Source organism: Pagrus major, chromosome 19 (assembly GCF_040436345.1).
Source record: "Pagrus major chromosome 19, Pma_NU_1.0".
Lineage (NCBI taxonomy): Eukaryota > Metazoa > Chordata > Actinopteri > Spariformes > Sparidae > Pagrus > Pagrus major.
This window is the reverse complement of record NC_133233.1, coordinates 10,354,470-10,374,372: the sequence shown is the minus strand read 5'-3', so window position 1 is coordinate 10,374,372 and position 19,903 is coordinate 10,354,470. Positions and strand designations below refer to the sequence as shown.

Genomic DNA, 19,903 nt, shown 5'->3' with positions numbered 1-19,903 from the left:
CAACAGTCGCTAGGGCAAATACTTCCGGCTCAAAGGTTTTTCAAAATAAAAGCAAGGGTGACTCATGAATGTATTATATTATTGCATTATTTACCTTAAGACAAATAATATTTCTCATCAACTCGCCGTGACATCATTAAAAACTATTGCTTTCACTACTAAAACTAACATTTCCAGATCACTGTTATGATACACACGTTTTAATCATTCAAGCATTATCATTATATTTTGCAGCCCAGAGATCCAGTAGTTAATCAATATGACTTGTTTGTAAGACTTTAGCATATTGATGTGAACATTTCCCAACAACAGTACCATCAAATATTTCCCAACACAATCAATAGAAAGACACACTTTGTTTGTTGGCACAAAGTTTGCATTGGTTGGCAATTCAATTTATTTCAGTTAATCAATCATGTTAAAACACAAAGCAGAAAGATAGATACAAGTTACTTCTGTGATAATATAGTGGAGTAGTCAAGAGTCACACTGACCCCTCCTTCTTTTAATCATCTCTTCAATATCAACACCTTGATATATACACAAATAAATACATTTAAAAACAAGTTTTACTTCAGTTTCAAATAGCATTATCTGAATTAGAGGTCAGTATTTATTCGCCTGCACAACTTTTCTTTATACAGAGTTTCTTTAGGGGAAGGTCAATTCCCATCTGTCCAAAACGTTTCTTCAGCTATGTTTCTGGCAGATACTCGATAACCATGGCAGCTAAAAAAAAAATGACTGGCCTCAGCCCTGAGCGTCAAAATTTCATTATTTCAAAAAACTTCTAGCAGTGATCAGTTAGCAGAGGCTTTCTTCTAAAAGTCATACTTCAGAACAAAAGATAACGATTGCACCAAAAAAATCCAAACTGTCAGACATGAAAGTGACTTGTCTCTGACTGTTGTTAGATTTAGAGGATTCATTGAAGGTTCAAGTGTTACCAGTGGTTATAAATATGAAATCATACTCATTGTCCTTCTTACATCCAAATACGATAGAAACCCAAGACCACAGTGAGACAGGTGAACACTGAACCTAAAAGAGAGAAAAACGTAGGTCAATCATTAATATACTGGACTTATTATTTCATTTATCATCAGCAAAGTGTTTGGCAACTACTTTTGGATAGTTGAAAATCCAGTTTCTTGACGATTTACGTTTAACAAATTAGGACTTTAATCTATTAAATACATCTGAAATGAATGATGCTTTAATTTTCGAACTGCATCAGTTGTGTTATTGAGTTCAATTGAATGTTATTATTTGAGTTCAAGGCTATGAATGCTTATTCTACCCATGCCATGTCCTACCTGCAAGGTATTTTATAGTATCCAGCTTATGAGACTCTAACATGGTTTTCAAACCGGCCACTTCAGTGTCTATCTTCATGTTGGTCTGAGTTAAATGACGCTCTTGCTCTGCAGTCTGTAAAAAAGGCAATTAGACACAGTCAGACATTAAAGATCTATAAGTCTCACCAAGACCTACCAAATATTTGTAACACACAGTGTAATAGCTTTTATGGACTGATAGTGGGAAAAACTGCTTTTCATTTAAAGCAATCAGTTACAGCCATTATTAGAAGTTTATGACTGGTACTGTATTGCGCTTCTTGCTGTACTTTAATAAAGCATATTTAATGTAAGGAGCAGTATAATGATACGACTATCACGTTCATCTAAAAGAACACTTGTTACACCTATACCTGACACTATCTACTGTTTCACAGTTTATCCTGTGATTGTACATTATGTAGACTATCATAGGTGTAGGTGTACTGCACAAATACAAACCATTTCCATAATATCAGTTCGTGTTTCTAGAAGCTTCTTCTCATGCTCTGCTTTCTGAAAATGACAAATTATGTTTTATTTAGAGAAAGAAACACAAGTCATGACCTGTCAGGTTCACGTTTCTTGTAGTCTTCCTGTCCCACCGGTCTATAGAACAATACATTTCAAACATCACTGATCTGCTAGGATCAAGATTGCATTATTCTTGTCATTCAGCATGTTTACATACTGACAGCTGCAATAATAGTGTGTTGCATTCAATGAGAAACAGGGTTGGTAAAAGATATCATTTCAAAACATTATGTTTCAACAATAAGTCATCAAATTTAAGTCAACATGAAAAAAGACCAAATTACATCCATTTAATTTCCTCAAACACTTACCAATTCTTTTACACGGCTTTTCTCCAAATTCATGTCCAAAATAGTGTCTGAGCGCACTTTATTCATGACATCCTGCAACGGAGATACACAAATAAATCTATGTCATTCAATTACAAATCTAAATAATTACTTATATCATGAAAACTTGGACGTAAACTGTTTTGAGTAAAAAGGAATAACTTACAGCCAGTTGGATCTTGAGCTGCAATAACTGGGTCTTGAGTTTCTGGGAGAAATATTAAAAATATTGAAAATCTTTAGTAATATGAATCAAAAACAGAACAACATGAATGTGAATTCAGGGACCATGGACACTTACCTCACTTTCTGCCAGTAAAGCAGAGAACTCGCTCTTCTCAAGGATTATCATGTCTTTCTTTACAGCTGCTATTTGAGACATCACACGCTGCAGCATGATCTCCTGCCAGAATCAAATAAACATTACAAAAGTTAATAAGAAAAACTTAGTACTGCAAAGCAAATTACTCACCTGGACACAAATAGGCTATAATAAGACAAAACGTTTTTTTGGTCCTATACACCTGTCACTAAGATCCGAAAGTGATAGTTTTTTAACAATATAGCATAGAAGTTGTTGATCTAAACATCCAGTGGTGGAAAATTAAATAAAGTGATCCTTGATTGATCCACTAACCCTAACCCTCTGCCTACATTGCAATGTCAGTCTCAACACTGTATAAATACTGAGCTACAATCAGCACAATTAATACAAGAATCCTCAAATCACACTACATCAAATTCAAACGTATGATCATATTATTGTTGATTAGTTCAATGCACTGCTATTGAAATGCTTTGACATGTTCAATGAATGTGCAGTGGAGGATATACACAAAGTGACCTTTACGGGACTAGAGGCACAGCCTTCAGGTGATACACAGAGAAGAAACAAACAGGTGCTGACATAGTGCTTACAGTAAATGTACAAGATCCTCACCTGCTGCACTTTGGTTACCATTTCAGCATAGATGACATCCATGTTAGAGTTCGTCATCCTAACCAGTATTTTAACCAACACCTCAGCTTGCTGAGTAGTGAAGCCTGTTCATGGAAAATCATTATTTAATAGGAAAATCAACAGCGTCTTAACAAAGCAGAGTGATATTGTTTATTGGTACTTGTTGAAGTAACAAAAGAAGCCGAACCATTTTCCTCAAAGAGTCGTACCACCGCATGTGTATCAAAAAAACGCTTCCCGCCTTCAGACTTTGGTATTGGGTCCAGATCATACTGGAGGGCTCTGATGGAGGTACTCAGCTCTGAAACCATTAAGGAGAAGAGATTAAACATCACCTGGAAATGTACTTTTCCCTTCCATTCTTATTTTGAAATATATACTGTAATTCATTGCATATTTTAACACAATTTTCTATATTTATGTAACTTTTGTCTTCAAACTTGTGTGAAGACACAGCATTTAATATAAATGGCACATTCTCTACGTATGCTGTCAGCAATTACTTCAATATTAAAATATATATATATATATTTGTAAAGATAAATCTTTATGCCACAACATATATGCACATATTAAAGAATCAAAGTAAAAATGTTCATATAATGTATATTTGTGAATAATGTTTCTAACTGTAAACATTTCTGCTTTACATGTAACTAATACTTCACTCTTTCAAACTGTACATATTGTATTCATGTATGGGTTATATGTTTACTTACAAATAGTAATTATCTTTCATATTATGGAGCTCATGTTTATAATAACTTACATATACTTGTATAGCCCTTACTTGATATTTAGCATTAATAAGAGCTGCAAAAGAAACTCCAGCAGTGTTTAATACAGATACAGTACAATGTTTCAGTCATGGACCTTTATCGGGCACATTACAGGATTTAAAACTCGTACAAATAGTTTAAAGGACAAAGTATTAATTTGCTCGTATATGAAGGAACTGATGGTTGTGCAAGTAAACAGCTGTTTAGCGATGCATATTTTATGTAACTTTTAATGTTATTATTTTTCTATAATGCTATACAATGGTTTCCACCAGTCACTTCTTTTGCTGTTGAAACAAACTAAACACAACCATGATCAATATATATTTTTCCCCTGTCATAAAAGGTGCACCATGTAAGAATTGATCACCCGTTGAATTCATACTGCAGTATATCACCTGAGTAACCTCTACCTGCTGCTAACTGGAGCTCTTGGCTCTGTTGCGTTCTGGACAATTCAAAGGTGGAAAACTAAAACTTCTGAAATAATGTCCATTACAACAACAATAATCAGGATAAGCGTGTGGGTAAAGAAAGGTTGAACCAAATTCACAAATGTCAACTATATAAACAACTTATAGATAGTTAACTACATCAAACATTCAAATTCAATAACACTATGGTGGCAACACACCTGGAAGAATGGGAGGCCATGTTTTGTGAATACAGTGTGAGATGTGGGCAAAGGTTTCTATTGAAAACATTTAGCATCAGGGTCTGGTTTCATTTAACACCAAGCGCAGAGGTACAAAGAACTGTATTAGTGAGCAGATGTTCGGAACAACAACCACTGAATTCAACAGCTGATGAATTAATTTATCGATGGCAGAGATACAAGAAAGCCCTAAATTAAGAGTTTCTGAAGAGGACTTTTATGTTGACATTCATAAAAGAGACACATCAAATGACCTCATGCAGACAGTTACTGTGTATGACAGCTCATTTCTGATGGATTAAGAGTGTCACCAGACTCCAGAGGGCACACACCTGTTTACACAAGAAATAATTACCTTTCACTTGTGACACAAAGGAGCTGCGTCACTGCATTCATGCACACACTGGGGCTAACAGTGGTTATTTGACGTTTGTCATGAAACTAGATGCCATATTAGTTAGGAGACCATAAGACGTTACCTCTTGCGGACACCTGTGTCACTGCAGACAGATGCTTAGGCTGTAAGTTCAGTCCAGGAGCTCGTCTCCTTCTCCATTGCAGCTTCAAATCGTTGAAGGGTGTAGTGAAGAAGATACACCGGACACACGCGTGATTAAAAGAGAGGTCATACCACCTTTCTCCATGGTTGACTCGAAAAACTTTCAATCGCGAATGACACTGTTTAAGCACCATTGTTACAGCAGCAGCTGTACTTCAGTCTGGTGAAATCCTGACAATGTTACCGGCAGCATAGCAACTTTTCACCCAGTCTCTGCCCCCGCCCGACCATCAAGTTTGACACAATGAGAAAGAGGCACAGATTGAAACGTGAAACTCATAAACTTCCGGTTGTATATTTCAAAATAAAGCTTACCTGTGTCACAACTGCTCATGTAGTAGGCTACCTACTTCTCAGATTTTGTACTTAAGTAAAAGTAGTAATGCCACAGAGTAGAAATACTTTGTTACCAGTAAGAGCCATGCATTTACATGTTTACTTATGTAAAAGTATTAGCTTTAAAATATTCTTAAAGTACCAAAAGTAAATATGCAGAATGGCATATTTCAGAATAATGAATACAATAGGATTACAGTTACTGATGCATTAATGGGTTCATTACTTTAATGTTAAATCTGGTAAAGGTGGTGTCAATTTCCTCTAGGTGATCAATACATATCTTTGTCTATAATATTACATAATGATTTTATTTGCTTATTATTTATATTTTTGATTATATTTTGTATTATTAAATCATGTAATTCTGCAGAGTAACTAGTAATAAAGTTGTCAAATAAATGTAGTGGAGTCAAAAGTACAACATATGCCTCTGAATAAAGGAAAGTAGAAGTATAAAGTAGCAGAAAATGAAAATACTCAAGTAAAGTACAAGCAATTCAAAACTGTACTTAATTACATTACTTGAATAAATGTACATAGTTACCTTCTACCACTGATACCTCTAGATATTAAACCAGCAAGTAAAACAACTTTAACGACTTATTCTAGCAAAATTTGAGAATCAGCCAAAAAAAATAATAATCTGAATGACTTTTTAATACATGTATGACTTCTAAAGCAGGAATCTTTTGGTGGAGTTCTTTGAAAATTACAGAGGTACAACATTTCAAATTCAAATGTGATCAGTTTAGCAATTTGTTATAATCTGTTGTGATGCAATATCTATTTGTATACCATAGTAAGTTATTACTTGAGATGTTCAGTGACTGTCAAGCAGCTTATGTCAAGATCACAATACTGTATTTTTCTTGTGATCATCAGAAAATGAAATAAATTAATTAAAAGTCATCTATATAGAATATACAGTCGGCAGTTGCCCTCATTCAAGCCTTCTGCATTATTCATTTTAATGTTTTTAAAAAACAAAAGCGTACTAAGGGTTTGGTTTTACTTTAATGCTGCACAGTTTTGTCTGTTTTGGAAGCATACATAACCGTTGTGAGGTCATCAACATTAACTCGTCTTTATGTTAACGTTTTAAAGTTTATATATTTAGAGTGTGTTGTCAGCTTGCAGATGGATCCTATGCGGTACTTTGCATGTTTTTTAGTTTGGGAGGAAGGGGATGACTTTACAAGTTGTATTTTCAAGCTAGATAGACCGGCTCAGCATGCCAGTAACCCTCTCGGGCATGACCCACATTTATACAGTATTTGAAAAAGCCATAAAAGCCTTACAGATTTTCATAGACTCTAACTGTATTATCCTGTTTGAAAGTTAGATTCTGCACGTTTTCCTGTTGCTTTGCATACAAAGATTTAGTGCTTTTACCAAGATGCTGAAAAATAAAAATGAATGGAGTACAAAACAGTGTCATATCAAAGTTGATAACTTTTATAATGCATAACTATACGTTGTCAGTTCTCTACAGCACAGATTATATACACAATAAGTAACAATGAAATGAATAAAAAAAAAAACGCCTCAGTCATTGGAGGTGAATGTTCTTATTACAGCATATCAACTACAAAGCATCAGCACCTATGTCTTCTCGATGGCAACAAGGAATATCGTGAGGAAATGTCTTTCTGACTAGTCAGGAGAACATACTGTACTGAACAAAGGGAAAATATAAGCTCTATCTTTTTACAGTAGAGTAAGTAAAAGTCAACCACCTGTCCTATATTAGCCCCCTTTCCACCAAATTAGCTCTGGTTCTTGAACCAGTTTCATTCAAGATTCTTGGAACCACGGTGCTATCTACCAAACCAGTTTCCACCAGTTCTGAGCAGAACCAGCTGAAAACAAACTTTTTGGGTTTCTAATCAATTTAAAGCAGGTCGAAATGCTCAGAGCAGTTTAAACTTCGGTGCACCAATCAGAACAGAACTGGTTCTCTGTTGATGGAAAAGGGGCTATTGTTATTTTTTTTTCTTAGTTGTAACTGGCAACCATGTGTTTTTATTGTCACTCTGTTCAATAAAGATAGGTCAAAGAATATGGCAGCTTTGGATTCACTGCAATAAATGGCAAACTGGTTTTCATCCAGATTTGTTATTAGACAAATGATCTTATGCACTAGTAAATATTTTAACTGCTATTACAAAATGTAACAATTTTTGGAAAGATAAAACTACTTGTTGTCTTTGTTTTTTTACAGTGTTATTGAGTATTGCTGAGGTTTTACAGAAAAAAAATAAAATTAAGGTTTCGCTCATGAGAAAATCACAACAGAAACAGATAAAGTGGCTGCCAACAAAACAACACAAAACAGCAATAAGAGCACACAGATTTGATTGCGCTGGCATAGAGACTGGTGTCCAGGCTGCTCCTCATCCACAGAGAGCATAGCCAGGGAGGTGCTGTCAGCGCTGCTCAGAGGGTCTGCATACTGCGGCCCGTGGGGCTCCACCATCCAGCGCAGCACGTTGACTTTCATCTCCATGTCGTCGATCATGTGGTCGATTTGGCTGATCTCCTGCTCCATGGTGCTGTGCTCCTGGCTCTCTAGGCTAGCAGGGAGGGTCTGGCTTGGAGTTTGGTTCAGGTCCGGCAGGCTGAGCGCCCGAGCTGCAACCTCACTGCCTCCTCCTGTGTTAACAAAATAAAAATTAGATCATCTTGAGAAAACTTTTTATACTGAGGCTTTTTCATTTGTAAACCGAAGAGACAAAGCTCTGAAAGCTGAAACATTATTCTAAGTTTTCATAAAGGACTCAGCTTGTTTAGGCTGCACCAGAGTACAGTATGTTTAAAGGGAATGAGTGGGTTATATTCATCATTTACGCACTGCTTTTATAACATATAATAGAGCTTATAGAGCTATTATATTATATAAATAGTAGTGAGTATTAAGAAGATCAAAGAAGTGAAGCTCTGTTCTACAGGTATCAGAAACTTAAATTTAATGTTATAGAGGCCCATTTCAAGATAATTATTAGCCATATTTAAGACTAAGTTTTGGACAAATTATCTTTTTCTTATTCAAGCATTGCAGGTAAGTACAGTCGTGGTAAGTTTAAAGATTTCTATAATCAGAAATGTGGACTTTGACGCTGAAGAGTTTGACTCATGTTGAAAAAAGAAATTAGGAGATGGACAAACGAAATTAAATAAAATTATATAAAATGTGACACTTAAAACCTTGAAAGATTATAGTGACTTAAGAGATTTAAGTCATTTTAAGGACCTGCAGACACTGTTCATGGATTTAAATGGTGCTGGAAAGCACACAAGGCACAGAAATAACAGAAACGTAGTAAAGTCCCCGTCCACATACCAAGTCAACTTTAACAGATGGCAGCACTGATAAACATGAATACATTTTGTGTACCTAATAAATTAAAGTCTGTTGCAGTGGTCACTCTTTGGAGGGGAATCATATGACTTGGAGCTGCAAGATCATCCAACTTTAACAGACTAATACTAGTTGTCACAGTAAATATTGTCCCTACAGACAACATAGGACTGGCTGTAACAGTCCTTTGATAAATCCTCCCATCGTGAAGGTTACTATGTTCATTTTCTGTTGTATTAGACTGCATTATTTCGCTAGGCATACCTAATAAACTGGCAACTGAGTGTATATGTCAACTTTCCAGCAGTGAAAGACTTAATAATTAATAATAGGTGGTGTTTTTATAGTAGTTTTTTAAAATAGGTTTCAAAACTGGCTGTATAGGTTACTGAATACTGCAATGAAAGCACGACTACTGACAGCACTACTCAGATGACAAAGGTTCTACTGGAAATGCCACTTGAGATGTGCACGCACAAAGAAGTGATGTTGTGTTCCCCCTCAGGCTAATCAGAGTAACTCTTCAAATGCTAGAGAGCAGAGAAAGTGCACGAGAGGCAGCATATCAACAATAGAGATCCTCACCAGTAGTGTCTGAGAAGCTCTAGCTCAACACAGCCACCGTTATCATTGAAAGTGAACTAATTGTCGAATTATTAAAAAGCAGCCTGTCTTTTTTGTCCTAACTTCAACTTATTTTAATCATCAGAAGAGCAACTGACTTACAATCAGTGCTCCTCCTGAAATTTTAGTTATTGTTTATGGTAATATGGGAGGTTGCTATCGTATGTCATTTCAGTGAATCAAAGAAAGACATCACAGTCCTATTCACACTCAATCTCTGAAAAGACTATGGAGATGGAGTAGTGCAATTATATATGCTGTACTACCTCCAGAACTTTTTCCTAGGCTAAACTAATAAGAGCTATGGGGCTGAAATTTACCTTGTAGGCCTGTTTGCACCAGGGTATGACTGTTGGCCAGAGAGAAGATGTCAGCCACATTGAAAACTTTGCACATGTCAACATGGAGGAGCTCCAGGCTGGAGGAGAAGGCCACCCATAGGAGCTCCATCTCCTTACGCTGCTCCTCAGGCAGGCTCTTGTCTCGGAGATGTGAGGTCAGATGATGACAGATGGCCACGGCCAACTTTTGGGCCTTTTCTCTCGTTTGTCGCAGCTCATCCCGCAACTGCAAGCTGTCTGTGCACCCACCAACACATGAGGCCAAGTGCCGGTAACATGCCACCACCTGTACGAGGACGAAGAAATACAAGCAATGTAATTGTGCCAATTACAATATGAAGCTGTGTGCTGCCATCCAAGACACCTTTGGAGTTGCTTAGAGTTAATATGCATTTTAAACATCAGTGCTCCATTAAAGAAATGAATTGTTTCTTTTCTGTGTTTTTTGTATCCAGCTACTTCAATTGTTTAGCAGAATGCTGCAATGCAGAAATCTTTTGTGGATTACCAAACTTCACCCAACTTTCCATTGGCATGGGGGTGAGTAGATAATGACTAAATTTGTATTTTTGGGTGAACTTATCCTTTAAGATGGGTAAGACACAGTTTTGATAAATAACCATACTGTATGTAATCTAAAGCTGAAACAGTAACTGTGAAATGTGCAAAATGAGTCACATCCAGTTTTGTGATCTAAATCATCATACGGTAACATAATGGTTTATTAATAGGCATTAGCCTCGCACTGGAGGATTAGCAGGAGTGGTTCCAATGAAAAATATTACTAATAATCTCATTATCATTGATCTATTTCTAGTTAAGCCAAAACAACCTTGTGCTCTCAGAGCGTCGACAGATGAAAGAAGGGAACACAATTATTACTGAGTATGCTATATAATTTGTTTTGCTTGTGTAATCAGAACCCTAGTATATTTCTTGCCACATTAACAAAGCATGCTTATCTCTATCATGTTGCACTGCAGTGGCATACTAAATGTGTACAGTAGTCTTTCATTTATTACGAAGGTTTCTCATGTGTTATCAATGTGTTAAACTGCTGCTATGATGCTCAAATTTCTCTGGGGAATTAATGAAATTAATTTCAATAATAATAATAATCCATCATATGGCAATACCTGGTCATTCTTAAAGTAAATTTGCAAGAAGTGCTAAAAAGGTCTGCATAACTGGAACTTGCATGCTGTTTGCACCAAAAATTGTATTGTCTGCATATTAAACAAATATTCAGTGACCAAACGTAGAGCAAAAATGTGCAAAAATGATATAGATTACCCACACGCTGTTTCCTGATAAAACACTGTAGTAAATACATGCCAATAACTGAGGGAAAAAAATGTTTGGCATGGCCTCTGCATTTTCCAACACATAATAGAAGGGTCACGAAGATGCAGTGGACCAAGAAATTCTTTTCAGTGAGAGTGCTTTTTTGGCCACGGGGGAAAAACAATGCTTAGATGTCTTGTGTTTGTTTAGTCTGTAAAATACTGACATTAGAGTTTAAAAAAAGAATATAGTGAAGACGGTATAATTGCTGATGCAAAACACATCAAATAACAATTTTCCACTCTTATGCAGTAACATTGCATAATTGATTGAAAGGTGTACTGACATTCAATTTATGTATTAGATGACAACCTGCACCTGCTTATCCAATTGTAAAGCAGCAAACTGAAACTACTGTTGTAAACATGCCAATACAGCAGTACACCACAGCAGTCTGTGTCCTTAATAGACATTGAAGTAAAAACTGTAAAAACCAGGAGCATCTTACCTTCATCAAAGAGTCCACCAGAGCCTTCCCATCAGCCAAAGCCTTGTCTGTGCCAACTGTGCCATCATCGCCCACTTTGTTATTTACAAGTGGCATGAGGATGACTTGTCCAGAGTCTCAGACTCTGCCACAGCAGGCAAGATTTTGGCCCAGCAGCCCTTCACTTCTCTGGCTGCGGCTGCTCCTCTTCTTCCCCTGTAGGATGCTTCATTCAATGGCTGAGGGTTGAGACAGACTCATTCCCACAGCCGCACGATGCACCGCAATATTCCACTCCAATTACTAAATGACAGGTACCAAACATGCTTTGGATGCTAAAAAAAAATGGGCCCAAAAAGAGCCAGAGGTGGGCGAGTCAAAGGAAAGAAGAAAAAAAGTGTAATAAACTGATGTAACTCTTAAGCAAGGTGCTAATCCTGTGATTGACCCCTTTGGACTGACGCAGGCTAAGACGAACAGCTAATCTCATTAACCATCACTGAGAGCAGAGAGATAGAAGAGCAGCTGGCTGTCCCTGCCACAATGGTCCTTTCACTAACTGAGAGGAGGCTGCGCTCTGTCACCTCACGCACACCACACTGGATCATTCACTCTACTGTAAAAGACAATATGATACATAAGTATTTCATTGACAGTGGAAATATCAGGGTTTTTATATTGCATTGATTTAGAATTAAGGATTTTACTTATTGATTGTATAGATGGAATATTAAGCTAATTAAATAGTGATGCTTTTGAAGGAATTGAAAGTTATAGATGGTTTCTTTGTCCCATCAGGCTCTTTGGTGGTTTACTTCCCCTTAGGCTCTAGATAATGGATGGCCTCATTTGACCAGGTTGATTTAAGGTTCAGCGCTTTCTAAGCATGAATTCCCTGCCGTGACATGTCTATAGCAGTGTATGTATGCATGTATAAAAAGGTTTCTATGTGGGGGAAACGGCACACTATAAGAAAAGAAATCATATGTGCATGTGCTGTGACCATGAAATGACATCATACTAGTGATGCTTAATATATAAAAACAGAGGAACTAATATTGTCAATAAAAAAGATAAATTACTTCAGGCCTAGAAGTTTGAGTAATTACATTTTATTAAAAACCAGAAAAACAGATACATAGCAAGACACATTGGATAAAATCAATAATTTATCACTTTTAACCCAAGTAAAACTATCCCAAGATAAGTTTTTAAAAACCAAAACTCTCTCCCAAGTCTCTTTTTCAGCGTTGTGTAGCCTTAAGCGTTTTCCTGAGCGTTCGGCTAGTCGTACACTTCCGTGGAGAAGTTACCGCCTCCCTGATGTTGGCAAGCAGGCCTCGCTTGGTTTTGGGCTGCACAGGGGACTTCTGGGAGAGCATGGCAACGTCTGCCTTTAGTGAGGCAATCTCCCTGTCCTTATCAATGTTCTGCAGAAGGATTTCCTCCATAGATTTCGTCTTGATGGGAAAAAAAAAAAAAAAAAAGATAAACATTAAATCTACATGCAACAATAATTTCCATTCTGGTAAAGTCAGGTTTGTCCAACATGCCCGGATCCAGTCAATCTGCTCAAACTGTATTATTCTTAAAAGCTATTTTAAGTAGGATTTTAAATTTGATTGTTTTTTTTGTGACATTTGAATTGCCTCACCTGATCATCAGCCTTCCTCTGCAGAGCCTCCAGATCAGCAGATTTCTCCAGGAAGCCATCTCTGACTTTCTCAAGTGTGTCACTGAGCTCCATCAGCCTTTTCTCCAAGGACAAAATCAACTGGACCAAACATGAAACGCGAAACTGAGCAAGTGATTACATAACCAGACATTTGATTGAGATATGTCCTTTTAATTTTGTCCTTGCTACCTGTTGTTTGTCCTCACACATCCTTTCTATGGCACATTTTTCTTTGTAAATCCATTTGAATCGATCATCTGCTGTGGGGACAAAATGAGCTGAGTCAAGTTTACTGCCCTAACAACAGAAGTTTTTTTTAAACTTAAACTTACAAATTGGCATTATTACAGATTTCAAACAAAGTTGTCTGTATCCATCCCAGAGGGTGTTTCCTAAAAGAGGAAGATTTTGAGCCATGTCTGTGAACATACAGTGTGCTGACCTGCTCTTTCTGTTTTACATGGTTGAGTCTGGCACGACTGGTTCACTGTTGGAGCTGCACACAGTCCTCCTCTGGACGTTAAGGTCTCCATCTCTGACACTTTACGTTTGAGAGCCTACAGTCGTTAAGGTAAGAGATTTTAAGTTTTAATAACCCCAAAAATCTGAAGATTCCCACTGTTTTGCTTGGTGGCATAACATGAGACTATACCAGAATACTACAAAGCCAATTTGACAATTTGCAATATAAGAACTGAATGAAGTTTATCAGGTTTTAACAGTACATTATATACCTGCAAAGCATTTGTAATGAACCCAGTCCTTAGTCTGGCATGGGTGGAGATTAAAGCCTCAACTTTAAGAGCCACTAAAACAGCCGACTAAAAGACCTACCTCCACTTTCTCTTGTTCTGCAATGAACTCATCCAGAGGTACATAGTCATCTTCCAGATTGTTCATGGCACTCTGGTAGGCGTGCTCCTTGATAGCATCCTTGTACATCTCAAAGGTGTTCTCCAGCTTCTCTTGGTAGCCCTCCTTCAGCTCTTCTATCTGTCGACTAAACATTAAAAGCAAACCTCATTCATCAAGTTTGGTTTCATTTTGACTTCGATAAAAGGTTTATTTCAGGAGATTATGCTGAAATGCCTTCTGACCATGACTGCATTTATGGAAGTTTTAAGCAGAGTCCTAATTTGACAAAGAAATCGTAATTACAGAAATGAAAACTCTAGGCCTGAAGTACCAGAGATATGCATCACTTGCCTTCTCGTTTGTGATGTTACATTTGTGAATGATATGATTCTTTTCAACAGCTCTTTGGTACGATCAAAGGTAATAGTCATACTTGATGAGAACCATTCTTTTCCTTTTTTGTGCCCAAGTTTTACTTACTAGCCAGCCAGATACATAACCATCTAAAAAATAATCCTTGGAAACAGTTAAGAAAAGGGCAGGTACTTTCAAAAATGACTTTGTAGGTGATCGTATCAACTGTCTTTCACAGTATATCATGGGCTAACTTCAACCAATCAAATCAGTGAACCACATGTTACACCAGTCATTACCTCTCTTGCAAATAAAATTAAAAAATAGCCTACCTGCGGAGCTCTTCACTCTCCATGATCTGTTGTAACATTGCATCTCCCATTTCCTTACGAATCTCCATTTCCTGAACTAGGTTTCTTCTTCGCTCAGCCAGGAGTTTTGTTCGCAGACTCTCAATCACATTCATAAGCTCCTAGAAGAGTTAAAGGATAATATTTACAAAAGATCACAACAATCCCCACAGTGAATCTTGTAATGAGAAAAGGCTACTGTAAATATCCCCCAAAATTATACATACATTATACATACACAAATAAAGAAAAAGAGCTGATTTGAGCTGAATGCTAACTACAGCATGTTCACAATTTTATATCGCACAATGTTAAAGAAAGTGAGAAAGAAATTGCTGGATCCATTCCTTTATCCACACCAAAAGTTAACGGGGTCTATTCTGGCCCGAGTCCCATCCTTCATCCAAGTTTCATAGAAATCGGTTCAGTATCCTTTGTATTCCTGCTACAAACCATCCAACCATCAACAAACAGACACAGATAAAAATACCTCCTTGGCGGAGGTAAAAATGGCAAAAAAAATGTATCATGGCTAGGAGGTAGGGTATGCCCTCTTCTTTTGACAATCCAAAATAAAATGCATGGTGCTGATTTTGATACTACAAATACAACTGGAGAACGTCTGACATACTGCATCTCCAATACATTTGTGAAACAATGTTTGAATGGGATATTGAGCAGCAGTTGTACATTCTGGGGCAGCAAAGACATGTCAGCCTCTTCTTCCTCATCAAGCAGCTCCTCTTCAGACAGGTAGCTCTCAAGGGCCTGGCTGTCAATCACCCCGTTCCTCACCAGAGGTTTGCCATCCCGGCCGACCAAACAGGGAGCCAGAGATTCCAGAGGCTTGTCTGGGATCACCTGCACCACCTGCAGAAAACACAGGTAAGATAAGTGGTGTTGGAGATGTCCCACAGCTAAATTCTGCAACCTCTCACATCATCAAGTACTCAGACTAACCTGTTTGGCAACAGCAGAGAATTTCATAACATGGAGGGTTTCGTCATAGGTGGAGGCACACTGGTTAATGTTGACGATCATTGACGCTTTTCCTTTGCCGCAGAAAACCGCCTGGAAAAGCTTGGTGAGCTTACTCTCTCTGAAAGGGATGTAGCTGTTCTTCATTCTGATCAACAACAACAGAGGAAAAGAGGAGTTTCACAGTGCAGAAGCATATAAATCATTAAGGGTCATGTCAAGCCATGTAATATAAAAAGGTTCAAAGCATTGGCAACTTTTGTCAAAAATATACTTTATCTAACCAACTGTACCGGTCAGTCTGATTGTTGCGCAGGGCAGTGATGCACTTCCCCAAAATGAGCAGGGAGTTGTTTATGTTTCCTGCTTCCTTCAGCCTCTCTCCAAACGTCTTGGTTTTGTTGCATCTTTCCGAACCAGCCAGGTCACACAGAGAAAACCTGAGAAATGCAATTTAGTTAGTTAAGTTATTTTGTATATTAGTGGTCGGTTCATGGTGCTCGAGCTACCTTAGGTCAGCAAGACTCAGTCAATTCTTTATCACAATCATATCTCATGTTAATCCTCTCCTCGACTACTTGAGTAGATAGGAAAAAAAAAAACAAAAAACATAGTTTACATATTAATGATGAGACACTTACTCAGAGACCCATTTAACTGCACTGCCATCAATCTTCAGTAGCTTCATTGTAAATATGCTGTGGCTGTAAGGAAAGCTGGCATGAGTTTTGAAAACAGAAACAGACACCATGTAAAGAACTGGGAAATTAGAGTTTGCCTCCTGCTTGACGACTGGTTCATCTTCGTGGCGGCGGCACTTCTGTTTTTGTTCCCAAACTGTAGGAGTTTGCAGGCTTCACCCAGGGTCTGGATGTTGATCCACCTGAGATCTGAAATAAAAACACACACATTGCAATTCAATTTTAAGCCTTAGGACAACTGTTTCTACCGACTTGACGCAGTGAAGACAAGCTGACACCTTTAACGTAAGCGTTTCCAGCACCGTCGTCACACACTCGCAGAGAAGCACGTTTCTTGGACTTCGTGCACAGGGAAGGTTGAAGCAGATCGTACACGCACTCATTGTAGATTTCAAAGAACGCCACCCATAGTGTAAACTGGCTGCTGTCTGCTTCTGTTGGGTTGCTTGCCAACACTAAATAGAAATACAGAGGACAACAAAGGCCGAGGAGTGAAATGGAAAGATCTGAAGAAGATTAAGTTGCCGTTATTTTTCTTGCCTAAGATCCTGCAGTTTCAACATTCACTGGTTACCATTTATATATTCAATATTTATTATATTTTCAGTGAGTGTACAATGAATTAGGGCTACCAGTGTGTTCGTGGGACAAAGAGGAGGATGAGAGGGCGGTGGTGGAAGAGGACAAGGACTCTAAACCACCACTGGCTCTGAGAGGATCACACTCCTAGATGGGAGAAAAGAAATATGCATTACCTGCAGACAGCATTGAGGTCAACAGTGTGTCATTCCAGCAATATTTTCTACACTGCCTGACGAAACATTTCAAGTTTTTCTCTCACTTCTTTGACTGAAGCAAAAATAGCAGCTTTAGCACTTCTCTCCTGCTTGACTTGGTCAGGATCCAGATATTGTGCATCATTCCTGAGGTATGGTTTCAGGTCCATCCCCTCATACTGATGGCCTGCGATGTAGTGAAAGGTGGCATCCAGCACTCGAGGGAGTATTCCCGGCTCTTTTGGAGATCCTAAAAACATTTCACAGCATACTTAGACTGGCAGAGGAAGTCAATAGGACTGACGCTCAGTATTAAAATGCTGTTGTCTTTTCATGTTTACCTTGGATTGTGTAGGTTTTCCCAGCATTGGTTACACCATAGCTGAATATCAGTGCATTCTTCCCATCCAAGAAATCATACATTTGTCTTTTGACAGTATCCTCAAATAGCTCAGATTGTGTCTTCCCTGGTCCAAAAATCTAAAAGCCAACACAAAGTTGCTCGGTTGGTCTTCTAACACATGTTCAGGCAGCTAGATAAACAGTGCTACAAATGTCAAATGTTGAAGACCTGTGAGAAGGAGAATTTGTGGAGTGACATGCCGATGCCTTTCTCACTGCTCTTCATGGTGGCAGAACCCTTTGGTGCATTCAGTGTCACTGCCTGGCTGTTTTCAATCACTACACAACCCTGAGGGAACAAAAGAGGGATGAGCTGTCAAGCCATAAGCAACAGTGGAGGAAAAGTCTCAAAGTGGGATGTTGGAGCAAGTTGTGGTTTGTCGTCTACACCCAAAAATAATTTTAAAATGTATATTTTCAAAAACTTCTGACTTCCCTCTTAGAATGAACTTTTAAGCGTTTCATGGGCCCATGGGAACTCTGGGGAGGGTCTTCTTTTTTATATGGCAAAATATAATATCTGCCCCCACGCCCATCCAAGTATTTTTCATACAGTCCCTTACATTGGTGGAAATCAGATTCACAATGTAGATAAAATGCAACACTTACAGAAATAAGAATATTCAGCTTCTTTACAAGTTGAAAACCCAGTTGTCACATTCACGACCATGACTTTGACCTTTCCTTATTATACTGTACCTGATCTTCATTGTCTGAGAGTTCCTCTCTTGAGAAGGGCCTGACTCGGAGGTAAACTCTCATGGTCTGCTGCTCAGCAACACCTGGCATTTCATTCTACAAACAAGGAAGACAACCATCAGACTACAAACTACACATCAGCACACTGGGTTTAGGGATTTATTGCAGTCCTTTTGAACAGCTAATGATAAAGCCAAGTAAACTCAACAGGCACAGGCATCCTTTCTCAGCAAAAATGTCAGTATTCAATGAGTTTAACTTGGGAGATTAAACTGGAATCTGTTTTATTGTTTGATGAAAACAAAAAGAGGAGAAAACCTCACCTGCTGGGATGAAGCGCTGACAGCAGGAACATCCCAAGTCAAGTCCATGTCAACAGGCTCCATATGGTCGCTTTCTTCAGTGGTCAAATCAATAACTGTGCTCATCTTGAGGCAAGGAATCTCCAAAATGTCTGTTCATTCAAGTGCAATTTCTTTATCTGCCCCAAAGTTGTAATTGATTCTCTGCACAAATGCAGGTTAAACAGCCCAGACTGTTTGATAGATAAAACACATAAAATTCTGAACTTAAAACTGACTTTTCACCTACATGTGAGTCTGCTCATCTTCCACAGAATGTCAGGGGGAGCTTGTAATCAATTCTAATTGAAAGCAGGTGAAGTCAAGCAAATCACAGAGAATGACCAACCAGCTCATAGAACTCTACTCCAGCTTTACCAAGTTTAACCCTGATGTGTCAAATCATTCTCTGAGGATCAAACATGAGTTATACGCAATAAAAGATTGTGCTGCAAGGCAATAACCAGATTTCTTTGTTCTACTTAAAAAGGGAATTTCTAAGGCAGGAGAGACGTTAATCTTTTAAAATGAATACCCAAATAGTAGCAGGACTTGTTTTCCATCAGTCACTCAATGCTACTATAATATCCTAAAGCAGATATTTGTGTTTCCGTGTAATTATTTCCTATCATTTTCACATGAGAGTGGCAGCTAAAATAGCTCCACAACTTAGGCTGCCACACAAGCCAAAACTGTCACTTTCTGGGTCAATATAACATTAAAGACTGCTCAATGTCCTTGGAGTAAATCATTTTCAAGAGTAGCCTACACATTTAAAATCTGAAGATGAAAGACCCTATACAATTAGGTATGTGACCGGTGGCAAACATTGTCACAAAGAAAAATCTGGACTCCCTCAAGTAGGCCTATGTCCCACTGATAACACATTCTTCCTCCTTGAAATGAAAAGTTGACTTTCATAAGCAATGAACAAATCATGCTTAATTCCATATATGTAGGAGTTTTGCTGCTACAGCCTTTGTCTCATATGAACATAGCTTGAAGAGGCCATCTTTGCTAATGTTAGGAGACTTTAGCTATGGCTGTGTAAATAACTTTTTCTACTTGTGTTACATTAAGCTTTGGTATTCAGTATTATGTTATTGCCACTTGAGTTAGTTTGTGTTTCTGAATAACAGTGAGAATACACAATGAAATGTGTAACCTTTCTTTCTGGGTAAAAGC

General features: G+C 38.0%; 3 protein-coding genes across 4 annotated transcripts; all 3 read right to left on the bottom strand.

Annotated features, from left to right (window-relative positions):
• Positions 1–379: 379 nt before the first annotated feature.
• mcur1 (mitochondrial calcium uniporter regulator 1) lies at positions 380–5,354 on the bottom strand. Its single transcript, XM_073488377.1, has 9 exons — positions 5,075–5,354; positions 3,349–3,462; positions 3,141–3,244; positions 2,502–2,603; positions 2,367–2,408; positions 2,183–2,254; positions 1,800–1,853; positions 1,317–1,431; positions 380–1,041 (listed from the first exon to the last, which is right to left on the bottom strand). Exons 1-9 carry the CDS (start codon positions 5,286–5,288, stop codon positions 986–988), a joined length of 873 nt encoding a protein of 290 aa, XP_073344478.1. The 5' UTR covers positions 5,289–5,354; the 3' UTR covers positions 380–985.
• Positions 5,355–7,768: 2,414 nt separating this feature from the next.
• Positions 7,769–11,704, bottom strand: rgs9bp (regulator of G protein signaling 9 binding protein). The gene is made up of 3 exons (XM_073487849.1): positions 11,609–11,704; positions 9,796–10,102; positions 7,769–8,145 (listed from the first exon to the last, which is right to left on the bottom strand). The coding sequence occupies exons 1-3, from the start codon at positions 11,702–11,704 to the stop codon at positions 7,769–7,771; spliced, it is 780 nt and encodes a 259-aa protein (XP_073343950.1).
• Positions 11,705–12,679: 975 nt separating this feature from the next.
• Positions 12,680–19,019, bottom strand: LOC141014675 (kinesin-like protein KIF20A). Of its 2 annotated transcripts, none has more exons than XM_073488564.1 (18): positions 18,701–19,019; positions 18,378–18,473; positions 17,848–17,967; positions 17,618–17,756; positions 17,342–17,526; positions 17,133–17,226; positions 16,779–16,955; positions 16,578–16,689; positions 16,441–16,503; positions 16,093–16,239; positions 15,782–15,947; positions 15,512–15,691; positions 14,804–14,943; positions 14,097–14,262; positions 13,705–13,819; positions 13,452–13,519; positions 13,242–13,361; positions 12,680–13,047 (listed from the first exon to the last, which is right to left on the bottom strand). In XM_073488564.1, exons 1-18 carry the CDS (start codon positions 18,803–18,805, stop codon positions 12,832–12,834), a joined length of 2,409 nt encoding a protein of 802 aa, XP_073344665.1. In that variant the 5' UTR covers positions 18,806–19,019; the 3' UTR covers positions 12,680–12,831. The 2 variants fall into 2 exon arrangements, with proteins under 2 accessions (XP_073344665.1, XP_073344663.1); XM_073488562.1 differs by having other exon boundaries at positions 13,452–13,522; positions 18,701–19,018.
• Between the last annotated feature and the right edge of the window lie 884 nt (positions 19,020–19,903).